The sequence below is a fragment of the Suncus etruscus genome, chromosome 17 (assembly GCF_024139225.1).
Source record: "Suncus etruscus isolate mSunEtr1 chromosome 17, mSunEtr1.pri.cur, whole genome shotgun sequence".
Taxonomy (NCBI): Eukaryota; Metazoa; Chordata; class Mammalia; order Eulipotyphla; family Soricidae; genus Suncus; species Suncus etruscus.
Genome location: NC_064864.1, coordinates 72,046,663 through 72,066,583, shown reverse-complemented (window position 1 = coordinate 72,066,583; position 19,921 = coordinate 72,046,663). Strand labels below are relative to the sequence as shown.

Here is a 19,921-nt window from a genome sequence, read left to right as displayed (position 1 = left end):
AGAACTTTGATGGTGGGGGGAGTGGTTTTCCACACTCGGCACAACAGATGTGGGACTGACTCAGTGGTGAAGCCTGGAGGTTTCTCCAAGGGTGCAAGTGGCCGAGGGGGAGCAGTGAGGTGGAAAGAGAATGGAGAGACAGAGGTCAAAAAGTGGACGCTGAACTGAAAGGTGGTTGAACTTCAGAAGCCACTGTCTCTCGCCAGGCAAACTTGGGCCTTGGGATGGGGACTCCGGGGGATTGGGTGGGGGTCGGGTCAGAGACCAGGGAGTTGTCATGTGTAGGCACCAAGAGACAGTGAGATCTCTGGGTGAAAGCACCTTTTGAGGGGCACCCAAAGTGAGCACACAAGCAGATACAGGGAGATTATGGCCGATGCAGGCTCCCAGGTGGTGGACGAGAGCCTGTCAGTGTGTGGGCAGGAGCTCCGTGTGGATGGGCCCACGTCCCCCACCTCCCAGCAGACTCATGAGAGGAACCTGCCACAGTGCCCAGCATAGCAATAATGGGGAGGATAACTGGCCAGCTGTGGCCACAGAGGACCTTAGCAGGAGTTCTGACATTAGCCCTCGCAGTGGCCCTGAATGAGCCATGGCATGGGCAAGGCATGCCCTCAGCATGTAGGGGGGGGGAGGGTGAGCCAGCCCTTTTCCCACAGGCATGGCAGAGCCTAGGTGTCACAGAACAGCACTTGGGCCTCCTCAGTGACTTCTCCCCCGCCTACCGCCTCATCCTGCTGCACCATGCCCCCGACGGGTGAGGCCCCGGCCCTGTGCGTGGAGGGAGTGAGGTTGGTGGGGAGAGGGCAGCCGCCAGACTGGTGGGGGTCCCTGGCATCCAATACAGTCTGTCTGCTGTAAGACCATGCCCACATCTTCCCAGAACTGTGCACATGGTGGACTCTGGGATGTGGGCAGTGGCTCAGCTGGTCTACACATCAGGCTCTGGGCTTCTCAGAATACTGTGACTACTCCCTGTTGGTGTACCTATCTGAGACCCTGGATCTAGGTGTAGTTCCCAAGACCCCTCCCAGAAATGGGTGGGTCTCAGGTAGTAGGTGTAGCTAGGTGTAGCTACTTGAGACCCACCCATTTCTGGGAGGGGTCTTGGGAACTACACCTAGATCCAGGGTCTCAGATAGGTACACCAACACTCCCCACCCACATCTCTGAACAGGGCCCACCTGTACGGAGCCACCTTCGAGCGGGGTCAGCTGGTATCCACAGTTCGAGGAAAGCAGGTGCATATGGGAGGTGAGTTCCACTGTGTGTGTGCTTTTGTGTGTATGTCTGTGTGTCTGTGTTTGTGTTTCTGTTTGTGTCTGTATGTTTGTACGTGTCTCTGCTTGTGTGTCTGTGTTTTTGTGTGTATTTGTGTGTGTATATGTGTGTGTGCAGGGGGACGAGCACACTCCAGACGAGCACAAGAGTGAAGCCCCTCCCTGCCCTCGGGCTCTTACCACTTTACTTCTTGTGGGAACTGGAGGAGCCTCGGCTGGCAAGGCCTGAGCATCTCTGTCCTCGGGGCCTTCTGTTCTGCAGTGGTGCCCACAGCCCAGCGGAGCCATGGGTATTCCCACGAGGAGTCCCTTCTTGGGGGTGGGTGCAGCTCTGGATGGTAGAGAGGGCCTTGGGCAGCGGGTGGGCTACTTCCTGGGACCCACACAGCTGGACCCCCAACATGGCTGGCCTGTGTCCCAGCTGTCTGCAAGGTGGTCCGAGGGGCTGTGAGCCCCGAAGCCTTCTCTGAGCTGCTGGCCAGAGCACGACAGTTCCAGGAACAGGCCCAGGTAGGCACAGCCTGGTGGGCACAGGGTACTGGGAGGGCGAGGGTGGTGGGCTAGAGGCAGGACCCTCCCACTGTGGCTTTTAGGGGGAGGTGCCGAGACCTCTGAGGGCCGAGAGACAGAACCGTGGCCCACAGCTCCAGGCTGTGTTGGAGCTCCTGGAACAGTACCTGGCGCCTGTGCGGCACCTGCTGGACTGGACCCATGCCAGGTCAGGGCATCCTGGGACTCTGCTGGGCAGTGGACACTAAACAGCCATTGAAAAATGGTGCTGGGCAGTGGGCACTGACTAGTGGGCTTAAGAGGTGAGCGACTCTGTTGGCAAACACCAGACAGTGCCTGTTCAGTTCTGCTCTGCTTTGCCCTCCTTGGACAGTCTGTGGTCTCTGCGACTCCGATGGGGGTGGGGGCCTTGCGCTGGTCAGAGCTCTGTGTCCAGGGGAAACTAGGGCAGAGCCAGCGGGTCTCAGCTTGGCTTCACACTGGTCCCCGACACAGGCTCTGGGGAGGCTGTGTGCCCATGCCAGCCATGCTCCAGAATTTTCCCTGAGTGTTTTTGGGACCCAGACATGCCTTGGCCTCCAGGACACAGAACTCTGTGGGAGCACTGGATGTGAGGAAGGCCAAGAGCGGAGACAGGGAACGGAGACAGTCCGTCTTTCCAGGTGGGTTGGGGTAGACCTGCCGAGCACGTGTCTAAGGGGTGCCCAGCCGCGGGATGCCCAGAGTCTCACACTGCTACCCTCCAGTCCAGCCCGAGTCCGCGGACAGTGTCATCATCATCGCCGACCAGCCGCTACTGGAGCTGCCCCTGGAGGGACTCTCCGGGCTGGCTGAGGCACCCGTCAGCTCCGTGTCCCGGGACTTCTCCCTGCAGATACTGAGTTTGCGCCTGCGCAAGGACGAACCTGGTGGGACAGGACCAGGACCCTGCCCCGCCCTAGTGGGACCCAGCCCCCCCCCCAGGACCTCACTGCACCTCGATCCTGGGATCCCACTCCACTCTCCTGGGACCCTTCTTCACCTCTACTAGGACCACATGCTGGGACCATGTGGGACCTTGTGTCTGGGATCATGTGTGGGACCATGAGTTGGGCCGTTGTAGACCTTGAGTGGTGGGGCTGTGTATGGGACTGTGTGTAAGACCCATGAGGACCAGCCTGGTGTTGGACTTATCGTCCCTCTGGGTCTTTGGGTCCCACTGGTCCCAGTGGCTGCTGAGCCATCCCCGAGATGCAGAGAGAGCACATGGCCCCTGTGCCACTCAGAGACTGCAGAGGTGACCCGGCCTTGTTCCACAGACAGCAGCGTGAGGATGGAGTCCAGAAGCCGGGACGCTAAGAAGCCGATGCCTCCCAAGAAAGGCAGGAAGGTAGGGCCAGGGCTGGGGCTGGCGGCTGTGGTCTAAGGGGGGGCTCTGCTACTGACCAGGTGCCGCCATGTCCTGCAGATGAATGTGCGTCCTCTGCCCCCCGACTGTGTTGTCGTGGACACCACCAACATCAAGTGTATCCTTTGGGGTCCCTCACAAGGCTCCCCCTCTGTGCCCACCACTCCTTAACCCCCACACAGACATCGTGGAATTCGATGGAGAGAACAAGGACTTGGGTGAGTCCAGACCCACCCTGTAAAGTGCCCCATTTCTGCTCCACACTCCTCTCCTATTCCCCACTCCTTACTTCATCCCACTTCACCTCACCACTCCTCACATCACCTCTAATCACTCCACACACCCCTCTGAGGACCTCTTCCCTCCTCACCCAACTCTCCTCATAACACACAACCCTCAACTCACCCTTCCTCACCTCAACTCACATACCCCTCCTTACCCCTCATCACCTCACCCTTCTTCACCTCAGACACCCTAAATTCACCTCCCCTGACTCCAGACACACCTCACCTCGCCCCTCCTCACCTCACAAACTCCTCACTTCATACCCCATGCCTCCTCACCCCTCCTCACACCTTAACCATCCTCACCTCACCCCTCCTCACTCACACAACCCTAACCTCACTCATCCTCACCCCACACCCCTCACCTTACAAGTCTTCACTTCACCCATTCTCACCTCACATCTCCTTACGCCACCTGTCCTCACCCCAGACACCCCTCACCTCATGAACCCCTCACCACACCCCTCCTGACCCCAGACAGACCTCACTCTTCACGCCCCTCATCTCACCCCTCCAAACCCTACACCTCTTACCTACTCACTTCACATAGCCTCCTCGCCTCACATACCATGGCATGCCTCCACCTCACCCTTCCTCACCCTAAGCAGCCCTCATGTAAATCCTCCTCACCTCAGCCCTCTTCACCTACATACCCCTGTTCTCACCTTTCCTCACCCCCACGCCTTATGTCTCCTGTCACCTCACACAACCCTCACCTCACCTCTCCTTAATCCACACACTCCTCACTTCACCACTTCTCAGCCATTAAATCCCTCACCGCACACATCTGTTAACTCACCCCTCCTCACTCCATACACACCTCCCCTCCCTCCTTTTTAACCCACAAACCCCACTCTTCACATCCTTTAACTCACCCACCTCATTTAGTCCCTCCTCAACTCACTCCTTCTCCTCTCACCGGTCCTCTGCTACACATCCTTCATCTCATCCCTCCTCACTTCACCCCTCCTCCTCACCTACACCTTTCCTCACCACATCCCTCACCTTACCCCTCACCTCACATATCCCTGACCTCACCCCCCCATCTCATACACTCCTCGCCTCACCCATACTCCACTCACACACGCCTCACCTCACCCCTGCTCATCCCACACATACCTCACCCCTTCTCACTTCACCCTTCCTCACTCAGACACCCCTCACTTAGCCTCTCCTCACTCCACAACCCCTCAACTCACCCCTTTTCACCTCACTCTGCACTTCATACATCCTTCACCTCACCCTTCCTCACCTCACATATCCCTCAACTATCCCTTCCTCATCCCGCTCCCCCTCCCCTCCTCCCCTCACCCTTCCTCAGTTCAGACAACCCTCACTTTGCCTCACCCCAAATACCCCTCTTAAAGTCCTCACTCCACCATACTCAATTTACCCATGCTCAACTCACCCCGTACAACCCCCACCTCACTCAGTCTCTTACTCACCTCTTACCTCCTCACCTCCCAACCCCCTAACTTGACACAGCCCTCCCCTCAGCCCTCCTGACTTCATCCCTCCTCCCTCCACACACTCCACCTCACCCATCAACTCACCCTCCTCAACTCATCTTGCCTCACCCAAACACCCCTCACCTCTACCATCACCTCACAGGCCTCTCACCTCACCCCTCCTCTCCCCTCCTCACCTCACCACTCCTCACCTCAGATGACCCCATCTCACCTCTCCTCACTCCAAACGCCCCTCACCTCTTTTCTCCTCGCCCTACCCCTCCTCACTCCACATACTTGTCTCCTCGCCCCTCCTCACCCCACACAACCCTCACCTACACATCACTTATCTCACTCTTCCTCATCTCACCCCTCCTTATTGTACCTGTCCACACCTCACCCCTCCACACCTCACACACCCTTCACCTCACCCCTCCTCACCTCATATACCCCTCAGCTCACCCTTTCTCCTCCTCACCTCACATACCCTTACATCGCCTCTCCTCACCTCACACACTCCTCACCTCACCCTTCCATACCTTACCCTCACTTTCCCCACACACTCTCACCTTAATACCCTTCACCTCACCCCTCCTCACCTCACACACCCCTCACCCCCCACACCCCTCACCCCTCATCTTATACCCGCCTCTTCCCTGCTCTCTGCAGACCTTCTGAGCCCTGTTTGTGTTGTACAAGAGATACTGGACAGATTCCAGGATTCCCTTACAGCTTACTGGTCTGGTCACCTGGGCAGAGCCTCTTTCCCTAGGTGGGTCAGGCATGGGTTGTGGGTCCCTGCAGGGCCCCATCCTGAGACAATCTCATGTATGGTCTGGCTGCTCCTCCTGCATCTGGCCCTTGTTGTTTCTCACCCCTTGCTCCTCCTGCATCTGGCCCTTGTTGTCTCTCACCCCTTGCCATCCTGGTCACTTATGCCCTGTCCTGTGCATGGGCTTCCCCGCCTCTGCCTGGGCTCCTCTGGGACTGGGCCCCTTCCAGCACATTTCAGTGTGCGCACTTGAGCAAGCAGTGTCCGACGGGCATGCTGGGAGCCGATCACCCAGTCTCTGCTCTGGGCCCTATGCAGCCAGGCCGAGTGGGAACACATCCTGGGCACTTGCAGCGGCTTCTTCTTCTATGGGAGGGAGCACCTTTTGGCCCAGCTGCGGCCTGAGAAGCTGGCAGCCATGAACCTTGAAGGTGATGTCCTCCCATCCTCCCGTTCTCCTCCACTCGTGCCTCCCCCTGCTGGAACCTCCCTTCACCCCACACCCTTATAGACCAGGGAGGGAATCCGGTGCAGGAATAACCCCAGCACATGAACTGCCCACCCACAGACTGTCGGCTGATGGTGCTCCTGGACCTCAGCATCTCCCGCCAGAGGACACACGGACGCAGGACCCTTAGAGACAGGCGCAGGTGCTGCCCCATCCACCCGCCCTGGGAATGGGTGGTGGCGGCCTTGGGGTGGTGACAGGATGTGGGGTGGGGGCTGGCCCCTTAGTCTCTCCTCACAGCGGCCCCTGGAGAAGCCCGTGGAGACGGCAGCCCTGCTCAGCCTGGCCGGGGCACGCAGTGTTGTGGGCAACCAGTGGCCGACCTTGCTTCAGGACAATGTGCTACGGGCAGGGATGATCTGGGAGAGTGAGCACCCCCCTCTTCAGACCCTCCTCACCTCTCCTCACCCCTCCTCCTCAGTCCCCCACTCCTCCTCTCAGCCCCTCACGCCTCCTCACCCCTCCTATGCCTCCTCACTCCTTCTTCCATACCTCTCTCCACCTCTCCCCTCCCCTCCTCTCCTCTTTATACCTCTCACCCCCCTTCTTTTTTTTTTTTTTTTGGTTTTTGGGCCACACCCGTTTGACGCTCAGGGGTTACTCCTGGCTAAGTGCTCAGAAATCACCCCTGGCTTGGGGGACCATATGGGACACCGGGGGATCGAACCGCAGTCCATCCGATTGCAAGGCAGACACCTAACCTGTAGCGCCACCTTCCCGGCCCCATCCCCCCTTCTTCTCTTTCCTTTTACCCACTTCCCTACCCCATCTCCTTTTTCCTCCTTCCCACCTCTCCCCCACCTCTCACCTCCCTCATCATTCTTCCTCTGCCCCTCTCTTTCTTTCCCCATCCTCCATCACCTCATCCAGCCTTTGGCTTCTTCCTCCTCTCTCCCTCCCCTCATTCCTCCCTCCTCTTCTCCCCTTCTTTTCCTCCCCCTTTCTCCCTCCCTTCCCAAGCCACAGGCTGCACCCCAGTCTCCACCTTCTCCCTCAGATCTGCTCCAGACTGCAAAGCCCATTGGGAAAACCCTGAGGGCCTTTCAGAGGATGGAAGCTGAGGACTTGTTGAGACCAGGTACCAGGCCCAGTCGTCCACGCCCACCCCACATACATGTGTGCAAGTATGAATGTGTGAACATGTGAGTGTGTGATCATGTGTGCATGTGTGTGAGTGTGTGTAAACATGCGTGCATGTGAACATGATGTGGCGGCATGAATGAGTGTGTGTGAGCAATCACCCTGGGCAGAGCCTCGGTTGGTGCAACTGCGAGGACCCTGCCCCAGGGCAGCCTTCCTTCAGGAGAAGGCAGAGACGGTGGTTCTGGGGTATAGGGCAGGAGGCCCCACAGAAGGTTCACCCAGGTTCTGGGCCCCCCCATTCTGTGTCTATCTGCAGAGGAGCTGCCGCCGGTGCTGTGGGAAAGGGTGCCGCTCATGCGGGAGCAGCTTTTAGGTGCTGATTGGCTCACCGTCACCCTCAACTCGGTCCTGTACGGGCTGCCTCGGCAGGTGATTGGCTGATGTAGAGCCTGGCAGCAATACCCACCTCCAATACCCCAGGAAGGGTCAGCAGGCCTACCTGGGCACTCGTGGGCGGGTGGTCCAGTGAGGACTGCAGGGGGCTCTGCCTGGATCCCAGCTCCACCTCAGACAATATGTGGAGTCCCCTTTGCTGGTTCTCTGAAGTGCCAGGGCCTTGACGGGTGCATTGTACACGTCTCAATAAATGGCCAGGTGGCTGCTGGCTTCTGCTTCCTGGGTTTGTCTGGGGGAGGAGGAGCGTTCCATCTGCATCCTTACCTGCTGCCCCGACCTATGTGTCCGTGTCTGCCTGTGTGTGTGTGGTGTCTGTGTGCATCTGTGTCTGTGCATGTTTGGGGTATTTGTGCGCATATGTGTGGAGTGTCTGTGCGCATGTGTAAGTGTCTGTGCGTGTGTCTGGGTCTATGGAGAGGAGTCATGGAGTTGCCACTCCGGAAAATGCAAGGACCGCCCATTTTGGTAAAAGTACACATTCAGGAGCCAGCGCCCCCTTTCACTCCCCCTAGAGGAAGGGCACCTCTCCCCACACGTGTGTGAAATAGCAGCCACATGGGAAAACATTCACACATACAGGGACACAACATCTCCCCTCGCTACATGCGCACATGTGTTGGCAGCTGGGACCCGCATACTTCCCTATGCACGGACATGCCACATAGCTGTACAATGCTCACTTGCATTCGCCTACTCCTGCGCATCAGGTATTCACACACACATTTTCACAGGTACCTAGACACACACCTGTGCACACATCACTCACTACCTTCTGTTCTTCATGCATGACCACACACACCACCAGATGCACACTACGTATGTACAGATCCTTGCACACACACAGCCACGCAAGTCTGTGTAGACACACACTCATGACCTAAGTTGTGCACTGACAGATGTGTGACTTTAATCACACACACTGCTGCACACACATGCCTGGCACAAATACATGTGCTCACATGGACACTGCCACTCCAGCAAGCACAGGCATGCCCATTTGTGCAGATATACCAGGTACACCAGGTCCATGTACACACCTGCGTCTTCTTTGAGCGCTCATCCTGTGAGTGGAGGTCTGCCAGTAGCCACCACCCCATCCCTGGGTCCACCTGCCAGGATCCTGGCTGCTCAGGTCACCTCTGAGGGCCACTCCCAGCCTGCACTGGATATGCAGTTTCCTGTGAATCTACAGTTTACTTCAAGATTATAAGTTTTTTAAATTGAAGCTAAAACAACTTGCCCTTCTCTATGACATTGATATTGTTTGGTTTTCCATCTCTTCAAATATATACACACATGCTTGTTCCAGTTTCTCAAAAAGCTAACTAATGACCAGGAAATCAATTCAAATCAGAGCAGCACTGGAAAGATGAGCTTTTCTTCTAGAAAGACATTGGCACCCACCCAAACAACAAGAATAAAAGCTTCTGGAAATATTTCATCTAAGCAGCACCACATTTTTTACCTTACCGTGCGTCTATGCAAGCGAGGAATATTTAACAGGGAGTGTGATTCCATGCATCAAAGGCCTTACAATAACTTTCTGAATTATGTCCCAGCAACATAACAAATCACATTATCAATTAGCTTCTATAACAGAAGTGGCAATCTGTAATATATTCAAGCGTGAAAAAATTGCCGAGGTGAAATTTATGTAACCCTAAAAACTATAAGGAGAAAAAAGATGGCTCGGAATTTATTGGTAATAAGAGGAGCCGGAATGTAATTCGCGCAGTGCCGCCTGGGCAGGACCAGCGGGCAGGCTCTGGATGGGTTCCAGAGAGAACGTGGGTCCGGGTCGAGGGGGCACCCGTCTCGGGCCCAGCCTGCGGTTTCCCCGATGCCACGTGACTGGCCCAGCAGGCAGGGGTGGGACGGCCAGATCTCTGGATGAGGCCAGCCGCTGGTCATGGCCTCTGAAACACCATCGACCTTGAACCCAGCACGAGGTCAATGAGAGGGACACATCCCGGTTCCTGGTCTAAGGGGGCACTCATGGTCATCCCATGAAACAGCACATCTGGGTCTGGGTGCCCCAGGAGAGCCATGTTCATTCATACCACCTCTGTCCTCTTCTGCTGCTATGGACACTCACCTGTGGGGACAGTACATGGTGGGGCCCTGCAGGCTGATTTGCAACTGGTTTGCCCTGGACAGGTGCTGTGTCTCAGTGTCACAGCAGATTGCGTGTGAGGGCACAGCAAGGGGCACTTTTAGGGGGGGACCAGGCTCTGCCCCAAGTCCCTTGTGCTTGGACTCTGAAGCCTAGATCAGTTAGATTCCAGTTCTTTAGCTGTGTCTTGAAATTTCTGGGGCTCACAGGTGTGGGGGGCTCAGGTATGGGGACTCACAGGTGGGCTCAAAGGTAGTGGGAGATTCACTCATAGGTGGGCAGGCAGCAGGCACCTGCCAGGGAGTCCTGGCCTGAGGTTGTGCCCACGTTGTGTCCTTTGTCCCTGGACCCACCTTGTGAGGAGATCTGCCCCCAGGAGCCGTGTCGCTCGTGGGGCCTCGCAGTCGTGGTGCAGCCAGAACAGGCCTCTGGATTGATTTTGGTGAAGACACGAGGTGGGTTAATCAAGCAAGGACAGGCACTTGCGGAAAAATGTCCATTACACCCCTCATTCAACACTGGTCCCTAATAGTTTAGTTTCTGAATTAAATAATTAAAACTCTATTTTCAATTGCTGTGAACAATTGTTTTCCTTAATGATCTTCCTGCAGGAGCCAGTAATTTTCTATCTTGTAAAAGTGATTCACGGGTATCATTAGCCCACAGTTCTGGCGTCCGCTGCCAGCCGCCCTATCCGTATTCAATTAACGCTTGGGCCTGAGCGGAAGACCCGTGCACAGTCCCATCCCCGTTTTATGATGATGATGATGAAGATAGAAACAACCCATTTAATTATCCCATTTCCCACAGAGAAATCAATTTTCCATAGGTCTTCGCCCAGAGAAAGGGGCTGAGCGCCCTGGCTTCTGGAAGGGCGGGGGAGTGTGGCTCCGACACTGGCTGGCATGGGGGTTGCCTGCCTCGTCCCCCCGTGTCTGGTGCCCAGGCACTGTGGGGGTCAGGGGAAGAGCCATGGGGGTGGCTCGGACTGCACTGCCCATTCTTTGCCCTGCACGCCTGACCAGTCTCATCTAATTGATAATTTTATCACAGCCTGTCAGATAGGCAGATGCTGGTGATTGGCCGAGACGCACTCATGTCCGAGTCCGGTTCTTGTGAAGAGGGACAGGGGCTGAGATACTGAACTGGGGCTACCGTTCCCATTTTGCTGGATACCTGAACTGGTGGGAGTGCCTGGTTTGAGATGCCCCTGGCTGGGACAGGTGGTGCCTCGGAGCTGCAGAATCCTAGAGTTCTAAGAGAACTTGGGGGTGCCCTCACCTGGCTATGGAAACTTGGGGTTCCTGATCAGTGCTCTCAGGGCTCCCCACACCTCCATGACTCACTTCCCTTCTTCTCCAACAGATCCCAGAGCCTGGCCTCTCAATGGTGCCCAAGATCCACCCACAGGGCATAGGGAAGGCCTTAGCCCTCAGCAGTGGGGGGAGGCACTTGGAGGGCTTGTGCTGCACACACTCTTCTTGGGGTCTGCATGCCCCCCCCTCTCCTGGGCGCTGTTTTTCCTGCTCACTTCCCCAGTTCCTCTTCCCCGTGCATGCACGGCAGCCCCAAACTGTGTGATCTCTGGAGAAAATGCTGGAATGTCTAACTCGAGGGAGACAGTGCCAGTGGAACTCAGCCCTGAGGCAGGGGCAGTGGCAAGTGAGGGTTAGGGGAATCAACAGACTTGGAAGCAGTCGGAGTCACCAGGAATGAACCATCCCACTGTCCCCTCACACACATTCACTCACACTGACATACATACACATTTACACACATATAAGCACGTTCATACACAAACAGGAGATACACTGATGTACATGCAGATTTATACACGTTCTCATGCACACATAACATGCAGTCACACATACACATACATACATGCTCATACACACACACACACACACACACACACACACACACACACACACACACACACACCATTACCCAGGGGTCAGCAGAAGGAGACAGGCAGCCTGACTGCACCCAACTGCTAACTGCTCCTTTTCCTCAACTTGAGGTGAACCCATTCTCTCTGCTTCACTCGAACCTGGGGCCCCTCCAACAAAACACCTTTCATCTGTTTCCTAGAATCACTTCTTCAAGGACAGGTGAGGAGAGGAGCCGGGGCCCTGGGATGCAGGGGAGAGATCCAGAACTTCGGGTTCAGTTGAACCCTTGAGGGCCAGCGGTCTGTCCACTCTCCAGTCCCTGCATGACCAACTGACCATCTGTCTCCATGGCTCTGGGGAACCAGGCCTGCATGTCCATGTCCATGCTGTCTCTGGATGGCTACTGGAGCTACAGGAGAGGGGCAGTGCCATGGGCATGAGCCCGGGTGAGGGTACACGGGAGGAGGAAGGATGCTCACCCAGACTGCGTGGCTCCTAGGTTGGCCCCGGGGACCTCCTTACTGCTCATCTAAGTTTGTCAGAGGGTGGTGGCTGTGGGATCAGATGGGGGCCCCAGGCCTGCTGAGGAGAATGGCCCAAAATGCCCCGAGGGCTGAGGGGAGTGGGTTAAACCTCCTCTGGCTTCATGGGGGAGATGCTTCTTCATTCAGGGATTCTCTGCCACTCAGGCAGGTGCCCAAGAATTCCAGGAAAGAAGGGATACTGTTGTTTTAATATAAATTAAGGAATCCTAGAGTTGGTGCGAGGATGGTGAGGCCTTTCTCGGCTGGCTGGGCTCAGCTCCTGCAGCCCCTATGGCCTGGCGGGTCTGAATTGCAGGGTGACAGAAAAATTCACAAAGCAGTCAGATGAAGTTCCAGGAGTCAGCCAGCTTAATTTCACGGTCCTAAGTGCCATCTACATGTCCTCACATGGCTTCTATGCTAAGCCTTTTCCTAGCAGCTCCTTCTCTGCCTCTGTTTCCCTGTCAGCTGCTCTTCAGGCTGCGTTGCCGACTGACTCCCCTTTGCTGTCTCTGCGGATTCTCCTTGTTGGTTTTCTCTGCTGATTCCGATTCTGATTCTCATTCTCTCTCTAACTCTCCTTATCCCCTCTCTCCCCCAAATAGATTCTTCTTCCCGCCCACGCCAGGTGTGGGCGGTTTGATCATTCAGGGATAAGTAAGAAATTGGGGGAGGGGATACCCACAGGACACTACCTGGGGACCCAGGGATGTGCACCGGGCATTTTGGGGAGCGGACTGGACTTAATTCCCCTCTCCAGGTGTGTTCAGGTGCACTAGGTGTGCCCAGGTGATCCAGGGAATGCGCCTCTGGGACCTCAGCCTGAGCCCTGCTCATCACTGCTGAGCTTTAGACCAAGACCACGGAACCTTGAGCTGGGTTTCCTGGGTTTCCTCTGTCCAGGCACTCTAGGCTTCCTGCAGCCCAAACGGAGTGGTTCAGCTTGTCATGTGGCCTCATGGCCAGCAGAGGACGCGCAGGAGCCGCCGCTGTTGCTGCAGTGGATGAAGGTGCCCGCGTGGGAAGGTGAGCGAGGAGGTGAAGAGGGGTGAAGGTCTTGCCCGGGGCGCCTCTGGGCGGGAGGAGCCACCTGGGTGGAGGCGCCGAGGACCTGGCAGGTGGGGACCCACAAAGTCCCCGTCTGCAAGGGCTGCTCAGTGCGCCCAGCCCAAGAAGGTGGCCTGGCCCGGCGCCCCGCGACCATCTCCACTTGGTCCCCGAAGGGAGGCCCCCACTTGCACCCAACATCCAGGGTCCCAGCCTCTGCTCATCCTTGAGGCCTCATCCCAGCTCCCCGACACTCCCCTCCGATACTGGGTAGGCCCCTGAGCCAGTACATAGAACTAGATGTTTAGGGCCTAGAAACTGGGGTGAGCAGGGAGGTCTGGCGGGCCAGGCCTGTGGGGAGGAGGCAGGAAAGGGACCGGGGCAGGTGCAGAGAGGCTGAGCCAGCACCTCGGTTCTCCTCAGCCCTCCCTGAGACATCGAAGGCGACCTCGCAAGTTCTGGGCTCACTGGGACGGGGGCAGGTCGCGTCCCTCAGCGGCGGGGGGCCGCGGTCCGCGTGTGGGGGCCCCCGCTGCGGCCGGGCTCGGTGCCTTTCTTCGCCCCAGCAGGGCGCGCAGGCCCGGAGGAAGGAGCCCGCGTTGCGCGCCAGCCGGAGGGAGCCCGCGCGTCGCGGGAAGGGCGGGTGCTGAGTTTTTCTTCCGAGGAAGCGGCGCGGGAGCGCGGCACGACTGGATCCGACCATCCCGGAGGGCACCCGGAGCGGGCCCGGCGACACTCGGTCTCGGAGGCCGGCAAACGGACTGCGCGCAGGGGCGCGACACAAAACGAAAATAGAAACGCCCGTCGCCCCGGTCCTGCTGCGCGGGACCTGCAGGGCGCGCGAGCCGCGGCGTCCCCAAACCCCGAACCGCACCGTCGAGGGAGCCCACCGGCCCCCGCGTTGCGGAGGTTTCGCTCCAGCGCGCAACCCTGGGCGCTGTCACCGGCACATAACGGATGGGGCGCCGCCCAGCGCAGCCCTGACACGGCGGCTGACTGACGGCTCTTCACCGGCCCGCACCCTCAGCGAGTCTCTGAGTCCCGAGGACAGGCGCGGCCAGTGGGCCCGGAGCCCCCTGGACTTCGAGGCCCCTGCTCGGACGCGCTCTTCCTGCCCCAACGGGCCGAGGTCGCGGGGTCTGGAGCGTCACGCCGGCCTCGCGTTGCGCCTCCACGGCCGGCGGGAGAGGAACCCGGACGGCCCTGCGGGGAAGTCAGTCGCCCGTGGGCAGAGGCAGCTCTGCGGACAAGCACCTCCGCCCACGGGACCCTGCTGCGGGCCTCGCGCATGGGAGCGGGGCGCCAACGCGCCCGCAGGCCCGAGGGCGCGGGGGCTCCTCAGGCGCCCGGCCGTGCGGGCCCCCAAATCTGCATTCTGGGGCCCGGAGAGAGAGCACAGCGGTGTTTGCCTTGCAAGCAGCCGCTCCAGGACCAAAGGTGGTTGGTTCGAATCCCGGTGTCCCATAGGGTCCCCCGTGCCTGCCAGGAGCTGTTTCTGAGCAGACAGCCAGGAGGGACCCCTGAGCACCGCCGGGTGTGGCCCAAAAAGAAAAAAATCTGCATTCTCGCGGGCAATAAAGTCTGCTGGCGCGTTTCCCCCGGCTCCCCATTAAAACCTTTGCCTAACTAAATTCCCATCGCCGGGATTTATTCCGTCCCCGGGGAGATAAATCAGGGGCCGAATTTACAGCCCGGGCACCTGCGGCGCTCAGGGGCGCGTCGCGGGGAGCGGCCGGTGGCGCCGCGCGGCCGGGGCGGGGGGCGCGCTGGCCAATGGCCGGGCCGCGGGAGCTCGCAGCCAATCAGCGCCCCCGCCGCGCAGGGGCCCCGCGGTTATCAGCGCGCCCGGCCCGCGCCGCGCCGCTCCGACCGGCCCCGGAGCCGCCGCCGCCGCCGCCCCGCCGCGCCCGCCCGCCGCCCCGCGCGCCCGCCCGCCCGCGCCCGCCCGCCGCGCCCCGCGCCCGCCCTCGGGGCCGTCGGCGCCGCGCCCCGCGCCCGCCCGGGCTGCGCACGAAGTCCCCGGGCCGGCGGGCGCGGCGGCGGCGGCGGCGGGGCCCGAATGGGCGCCCGGGCCGGCGGCGGCGGCTGCGCCCATGGACGCTAACCGGCCGGGCGCCTTCGTGCTCAGCAGCGCGCCGCTGGCCGCGCTGCACAACATGGCCGAGATGAAGACGTCGCTGTTCCCCTACGCGCTGCAGGGCCCCGCGGGCTTCAAGGCGCCCGGCCTGGGCGGCCTGGGCGCGCAGCTGCCGCTCGGCACGCCGCACGGCATCAGCGACATCCTGGGCCGGCCGGTGGGCGCGGCGGGCGGCGGGCTGCTGGGCGGGCTCCCGCGCCTCGGCGGGCTCGCCTCGTCGGCCGGCGTCTACTTCGGGCCCGCCGCCGCCGTGGCGCGCGGCTACCCCAAGCCGCTGGCCGAGCTGCCCGGCCGCCCGCCCATCTTCTGGCCCGGCGTGGTGCAGGGCTCGCCCTGGAGGGACCCGCGCCTGGCCGGCCCGGGTAAGTGGCCGGCGCGGGGGTGGCCGCGGGCCGGGCCGGGCCGGGGCCCCGCCGCCGCCGCCGCCGCCGCCGCTCAGCCCCTCTCTCCGCGCTCCTCGCAGCCCCGGCGGGCGGCGCGCTGGACAAGGACGGCAGGAAGAAGCACTCGCGGCCGACCTTCTCGGGCCAGCAGATCTTCGCGCTGGAGAAGACCTTCGAGCAGACCAAGTACCTGGCGGGCCCCGAGCGCGCGCGCCTCGCCTACTCGCTGGGCATGACCGAGAGCCAGGTCAAGGTGAGCGCGGCGCAGGCGGACGATGAGGCGGCGGCTCGCGGGCCCCGGCTGGGCAGGCGGGCGGGCCGGCCGGCGGGGAAGCCCTCTCACGGGCCCCGCCGGCCTCCAGGTCTGGTTCCAGAACCGCCGCACCAAGTGGCGCAAGCGGCACGCGGCGGAGATGGCCTCGGCCAAGAAGCGGCAGGACTCGGACGCCGAAAAGCTGAAGGCGGGCAGCTCGGACGCCGAGGAGGACGACGAGTACAACCGGCCCCTGGACCCCAACTCGGACGACGAGAAGATCACGCGGCTTCTCAAGAAGCACAAACCCTCGAACTTGGCGCTGGTCAGCCCGTGCGGCGGCGGCGGCGGCGCGGGGGACGCGTGAGCCGGGCCGGGAACGAGCGGCGGAGCGCGGGGCCGGTCGGGGCTATATTTTTACAGAGGAAGTTACGAAGGGGCGACCGCGGCCGCTCGGCGGAGCCACTTTGTACGCTCAATAAATTATTTAACTCGTCCCTGCCGGGCCGCGTTTCTTCCTTCCCAAACCCCAACGTTGGGGCCCCTCGCGCGGCGGCGGCGGCGGGGGTCGGGCGCAACGACCTGGGGGGCCTGTGCCTGTGGCGCCCGGTGCGGGGCAGCCGAGTGGAGGCTCTGCGGAGTGGGCCCGGCGCGGACCCTCCGGGGCCGCCTCCCAGAACAAGTCGCAGCCCCAGGCGCCGGGAGGAGCGAGGACTGAGCGGAGCGCATCCCGGAGCAGACGCGCGGGGCCGGGCCGGGGCAGGTAAGCCTTGTCTCCCCCTCGACACCCCTTTCGGCCTCCTCCCAGGCACCTACAGGCCCGGCGATTTCTGTGGCTCCTGCAAATGAGCCACATTTGGGTCTGACCTAAACAGTTTCCTGTGGGAGACTCGGGTCCCAAGCACACCTCTTTCCCGTGGCCTGAGGGCCCGTTGCTGCTTTCTTGGTTCAACACTTAGTTAAGCGGGTTTTGGAAGTATGGTCCCGCTCAGCGCCCAGCGAGCTTTCCCCAACCGTCCCCGGTTCAGTTCCCAAGCGCTGGACCCTGGGAAGCTTCCAGCCGTAGGACAGACTCTGGAACTTTCTCTGCTTCTCACTGGCGTCCGGGGGTGTGGGGACTGGAGTCAGGATCAGGTATGGTTTTGACATCTGGCAGTAACCCCCTCACCCCTCACCCCAGTGGCCAGCCAGCCCTCCTCCCGGTGGGAACAAAAACATGACAATGGCTCTACTGCGCAGCGATTTAAAACTCAGGAGGGTGCTGCTGGCAGCACCCGCCCCAGCAGGACTCAGGAGTTCCTGCGGAGTGCAGGGGCAGGTTACAGTTGCACACAGCTCTCGCGCTCCAGGCCAGTGCAAAGACCCCAGCTGCGGGAGAGGGGTGCCCTAGGCCCCTCGGTAATGAGCAAGCATGAGCGGGTCCACTGACAAACCTGTGCTTTCACACCCAGTGGGAATGGGGTGGAAATGGGGCTTTTAAGGGGCCGGGTCTGGGAAGGTATGTGGTGAGCGCAGGTGGGAAGAAGCAGGAGGCAGGAGCACTTGTCACCATGATCAGGTTTATTGCTTTAGGAAACAGAAGGGCCACATCTAAAGCCTTCCTAGGTGGCCAGCAGGGCTGGCCTCACCCACAATAGTAGTGATTCGTGTACAACAAGCGGCTGCCTTGTGGCCCAGGGGTCTGTAGTGTTCTGAAGCTGGCCAGGGTAGCCAGGCAGAGCGAGTCTCTCTGGGCACTTCACGCTCAGCCTTCAGCTCCCTGACTCTTGACTCTCTTGGCACCGCAGAGCAGGAAGGGGAGACGGACTGACGGACAGACATGGCCAGCTCCGGCAGGTACACCCAGCCCCTGGGCTGCTCAGAGTTTGCAAACGTTCCTTTGCCCCACAGGGTTGGAGGCTGGCGGGGACCACGCTGCCTGCCGCTGTCCCATCTGCCTGGAAAGTCTATTAAGCCTACGTTTGGGTAAGATTTATAAATTACTTTAAAAAGTATATATTTATATATATTTATAGATATAAAATGGGAAGCAGCCGCAGTGTGATTCAGAAACCATGGAACATGGCAGTAGAGTGATGACGGGGTCGTGGAGTGAAGGCGGGGACCCGGCTTGCCCGGCGGTCCCCACTGTCCTCAGCTGCCGACGGGCCCCGGGCGGCTGTGCACACTGCTGCGTGGGGTCCGCGGCGGGGGCCTTGCTGTCTACGAGACTTTTGGCAACAGCACTGTGACTTATTAAAAACCCAGTATTTCTACTTGATGTCACATGAACAGACAAGACAGTGAGGTATGTGAGGCGGCTCCGGAACAGGCCAGAGCTGAAGCGGAGTGTGGGGCCGGCCGTGGCGGTGGCTCGGGGCTCGGACGGACGGATGGACGGGTGGACGCTGCTCCTGCCGCCCACTACAGGGGGTCGTGAGGGGGCTTCTCATGCCGCTGCCCTCTCCTGCCTGTGCGGGAGCAAGGGTCAGTGACAGGCACAGGTGCACCAGGAAAGGCTCAGAGAGGAACGGAGGGAAGGATATTTACCCCCACGTCACTGCACTACACAACACTTGCGCACACGGGCGTGAGGTTTACCTGCCCCGGGCGCCAGGCGGAAGGCCAGGAACACGGGCTGCAGTGGGGAGAAGAGAGGCGTCAGGACCCCCAGAACCCACACTGGGGGCACTGCCCAGGCTCTGCCACTGGCAGGACAGAGCAAGCTGGGCATGTGCCCAATGGAGTGTCCACATCTCCGTGCTGCGTCCAAGCCGTGAGTGCAGCAGGATGCCCACTGCAGGTCCCCAGCAGCCACTCCTCCCCTGGGCGAGGGCCAGGGGCCAATGACCCTTCCCAAGTTGACCCTCGTCCACATGCCTGCTCCCAGCCCCCGACCAGCAGAGACATCAGGACAAATGTCACGACTTGTCCTGCGTGTCCTGCCCTGGGCACCTCTGCGTCGGACCCTCGCCTGCCACCCCGTTTGGCCCATTTGGATCACTGGGACAGGCCTGCTGGGTGGACGGTGTCACCTTGTGGTCTCCCATGCAGACATTGGGCCCCATGTGGTCGTATGTGATGACCTTCTCCTCGCTCTCCGACTGGGGAAGCAAACAGAGGGACAGGAGTGGGGCTAGGCCTCTGCTGCCCATGACCCACTCCAGGAGACTGGTGCCGATGTTGCCATGACCAGAGTTCCCTCCTGGTAACACTTGGCACCTTTGCTGGGCTCTTCTGGCTCCTATATCTGAAAGTGCAGATGTGGGGAGTGCTGGCCCCATACCAGCCTGGTCAGTGCACTGTGGGTACTCTGCCTGCACCCACTGACACTGTAGGGTCCCCTTGCATGGCCATGCTTGGGTGCCAATCACGCTGCACTTGCACCTGGGCTGTGGTCCTGACTGCCAGGTACCGAGGTGGGGTGCAGGGCCGTCCCCAGCACTCATCTCCACGTGCCAGGGATAGTGACCCAGCAGATGTGGGAAAGTAGTTCTGGGTGTCTGATCCTGAGCCGACAACTGCTGAACTGGCTCCGCTCCCTCCGGGACAGCCTTCTCCGCTGCTGTTTCCGACATGCCTGTGGCAGCCGAGTGCGCCATGATAGATGAGCCTGGAGCCTCCAGCTGCCTCATCTGTCCCTGCCCCAGCCCCTCCATGGGGGGCAGGCCCTATCTCCAGAATCCGGGCAGGGCAGGTGCCTGGGACCCGAGCAGCCAGTGATGAGGCTGCTGACCCTCTTGGCCATATCCAGTGCTGAGTGTGGCCCAGCCTAGACACGGATGTAGGTGAGGTTCATGGATGAAGGGCCATCCAGACTGCCTAGGGGGTGTGGGTGGGTGAGGACATGGAGGTGCATGGCCCC

General features: G+C 60.1%; 3 protein-coding genes across 4 annotated transcripts in view; 2 read left to right on the top strand and 1 right to left on the bottom strand.

Annotated features, from left to right (window-relative positions):
- LOC126033487 (cilia- and flagella-associated protein 46-like) overlaps nt 1-6,386 on the top strand; it is a 40,276-nt gene extending 33,890 nt beyond the window's left edge. Inside the window, exons 45-56 of the mRNA XM_049790457.1 lie at nt 660-757; nt 1,178-1,254; nt 1,702-1,790; nt 1,874-1,998; nt 2,373-2,452; nt 2,537-2,794; nt 2,999-3,159; nt 3,238-3,295; nt 3,360-3,395; nt 5,579-5,681; nt 6,000-6,112; nt 6,250-6,386. Coding sequence (XP_049646414.1) covers nt 660-757; nt 1,178-1,254; nt 1,702-1,790; nt 1,874-1,998; nt 2,373-2,452; nt 2,537-2,794; nt 2,999-3,159; nt 3,238-3,295; nt 3,360-3,395; nt 5,579-5,681; nt 6,000-6,112; nt 6,250-6,386 — 1,335 coding nt within the window. The remainder of the gene's footprint in view (nt 1-659; nt 758-1,177; nt 1,255-1,701; nt 1,791-1,873; nt 1,999-2,372; nt 2,453-2,536; nt 2,795-2,998; nt 3,160-3,237; nt 3,296-3,359; nt 3,396-5,578; nt 5,682-5,999; nt 6,113-6,249) is intronic.
- A 9,005-nt stretch (nt 6,387-15,391) lies between these two features.
- Nucleotides 15,392-16,574, top strand: NKX6-2 (NK6 homeobox 2). Its single transcript, XM_049790617.1, has 3 exons — nt 15,392-15,803; nt 15,905-16,077; nt 16,187-16,574. The coding sequence occupies exons 1-3, from the start codon at nt 15,398-15,400 to the stop codon at nt 16,442-16,444; spliced, it is 837 nt and encodes a 278-aa protein (XP_049646574.1). The 5' UTR covers nt 15,392-15,397; the 3' UTR covers nt 16,445-16,574.
- A 1,042-nt stretch (nt 16,575-17,616) lies between these two features.
- INPP5A (inositol polyphosphate-5-phosphatase A) overlaps nt 17,617-19,921 on the bottom strand; it is a 59,009-nt gene continuing 56,704 nt past the window's right edge. The window contains exons 14-16 of one of the 2 annotated variants that reach the window (XM_049790632.1): nt 19,092-19,160; nt 18,607-18,694; nt 17,617-18,527 (exon numbers count right to left, since the gene is read on the bottom strand). In XM_049790632.1, the coding sequence (XP_049646589.1) occupies nt 18,614-18,694; nt 19,092-19,160 (150 nt within the window). In that variant the 3' untranslated portion in view covers nt 17,617-18,527; nt 18,607-18,613. The remainder of the gene's footprint in view (nt 18,528-18,606; nt 18,695-19,091; nt 19,161-19,921) is intronic. The other variant, XM_049790631.1, reaches the window with a different exon arrangement.

Bases quoted from the DNA above. Each gene is read 5' to 3' on its own strand.
- NKX6-2 (XM_049790617.1), top strand. From the start codon at position 15,398: ATGGACGCTAACCGGCCGGGCGCCTTCGTGCTCAGCAGCGCGCCGCTG. The intron at 15,804-15,904 runs GTAAGTGGCCGG...CGCTCCTCGCAG, and splicing joins CCCGCGCCTGGCCGGCCCGG to CCCCGGCGGGCGGCGCGCTG. The intron at 16,078-16,186 runs GTGAGCGCGGCG...GCCGGCCTCCAG, and splicing joins TGACCGAGAGCCAGGTCAAG to GTCTGGTTCCAGAACCGCCG.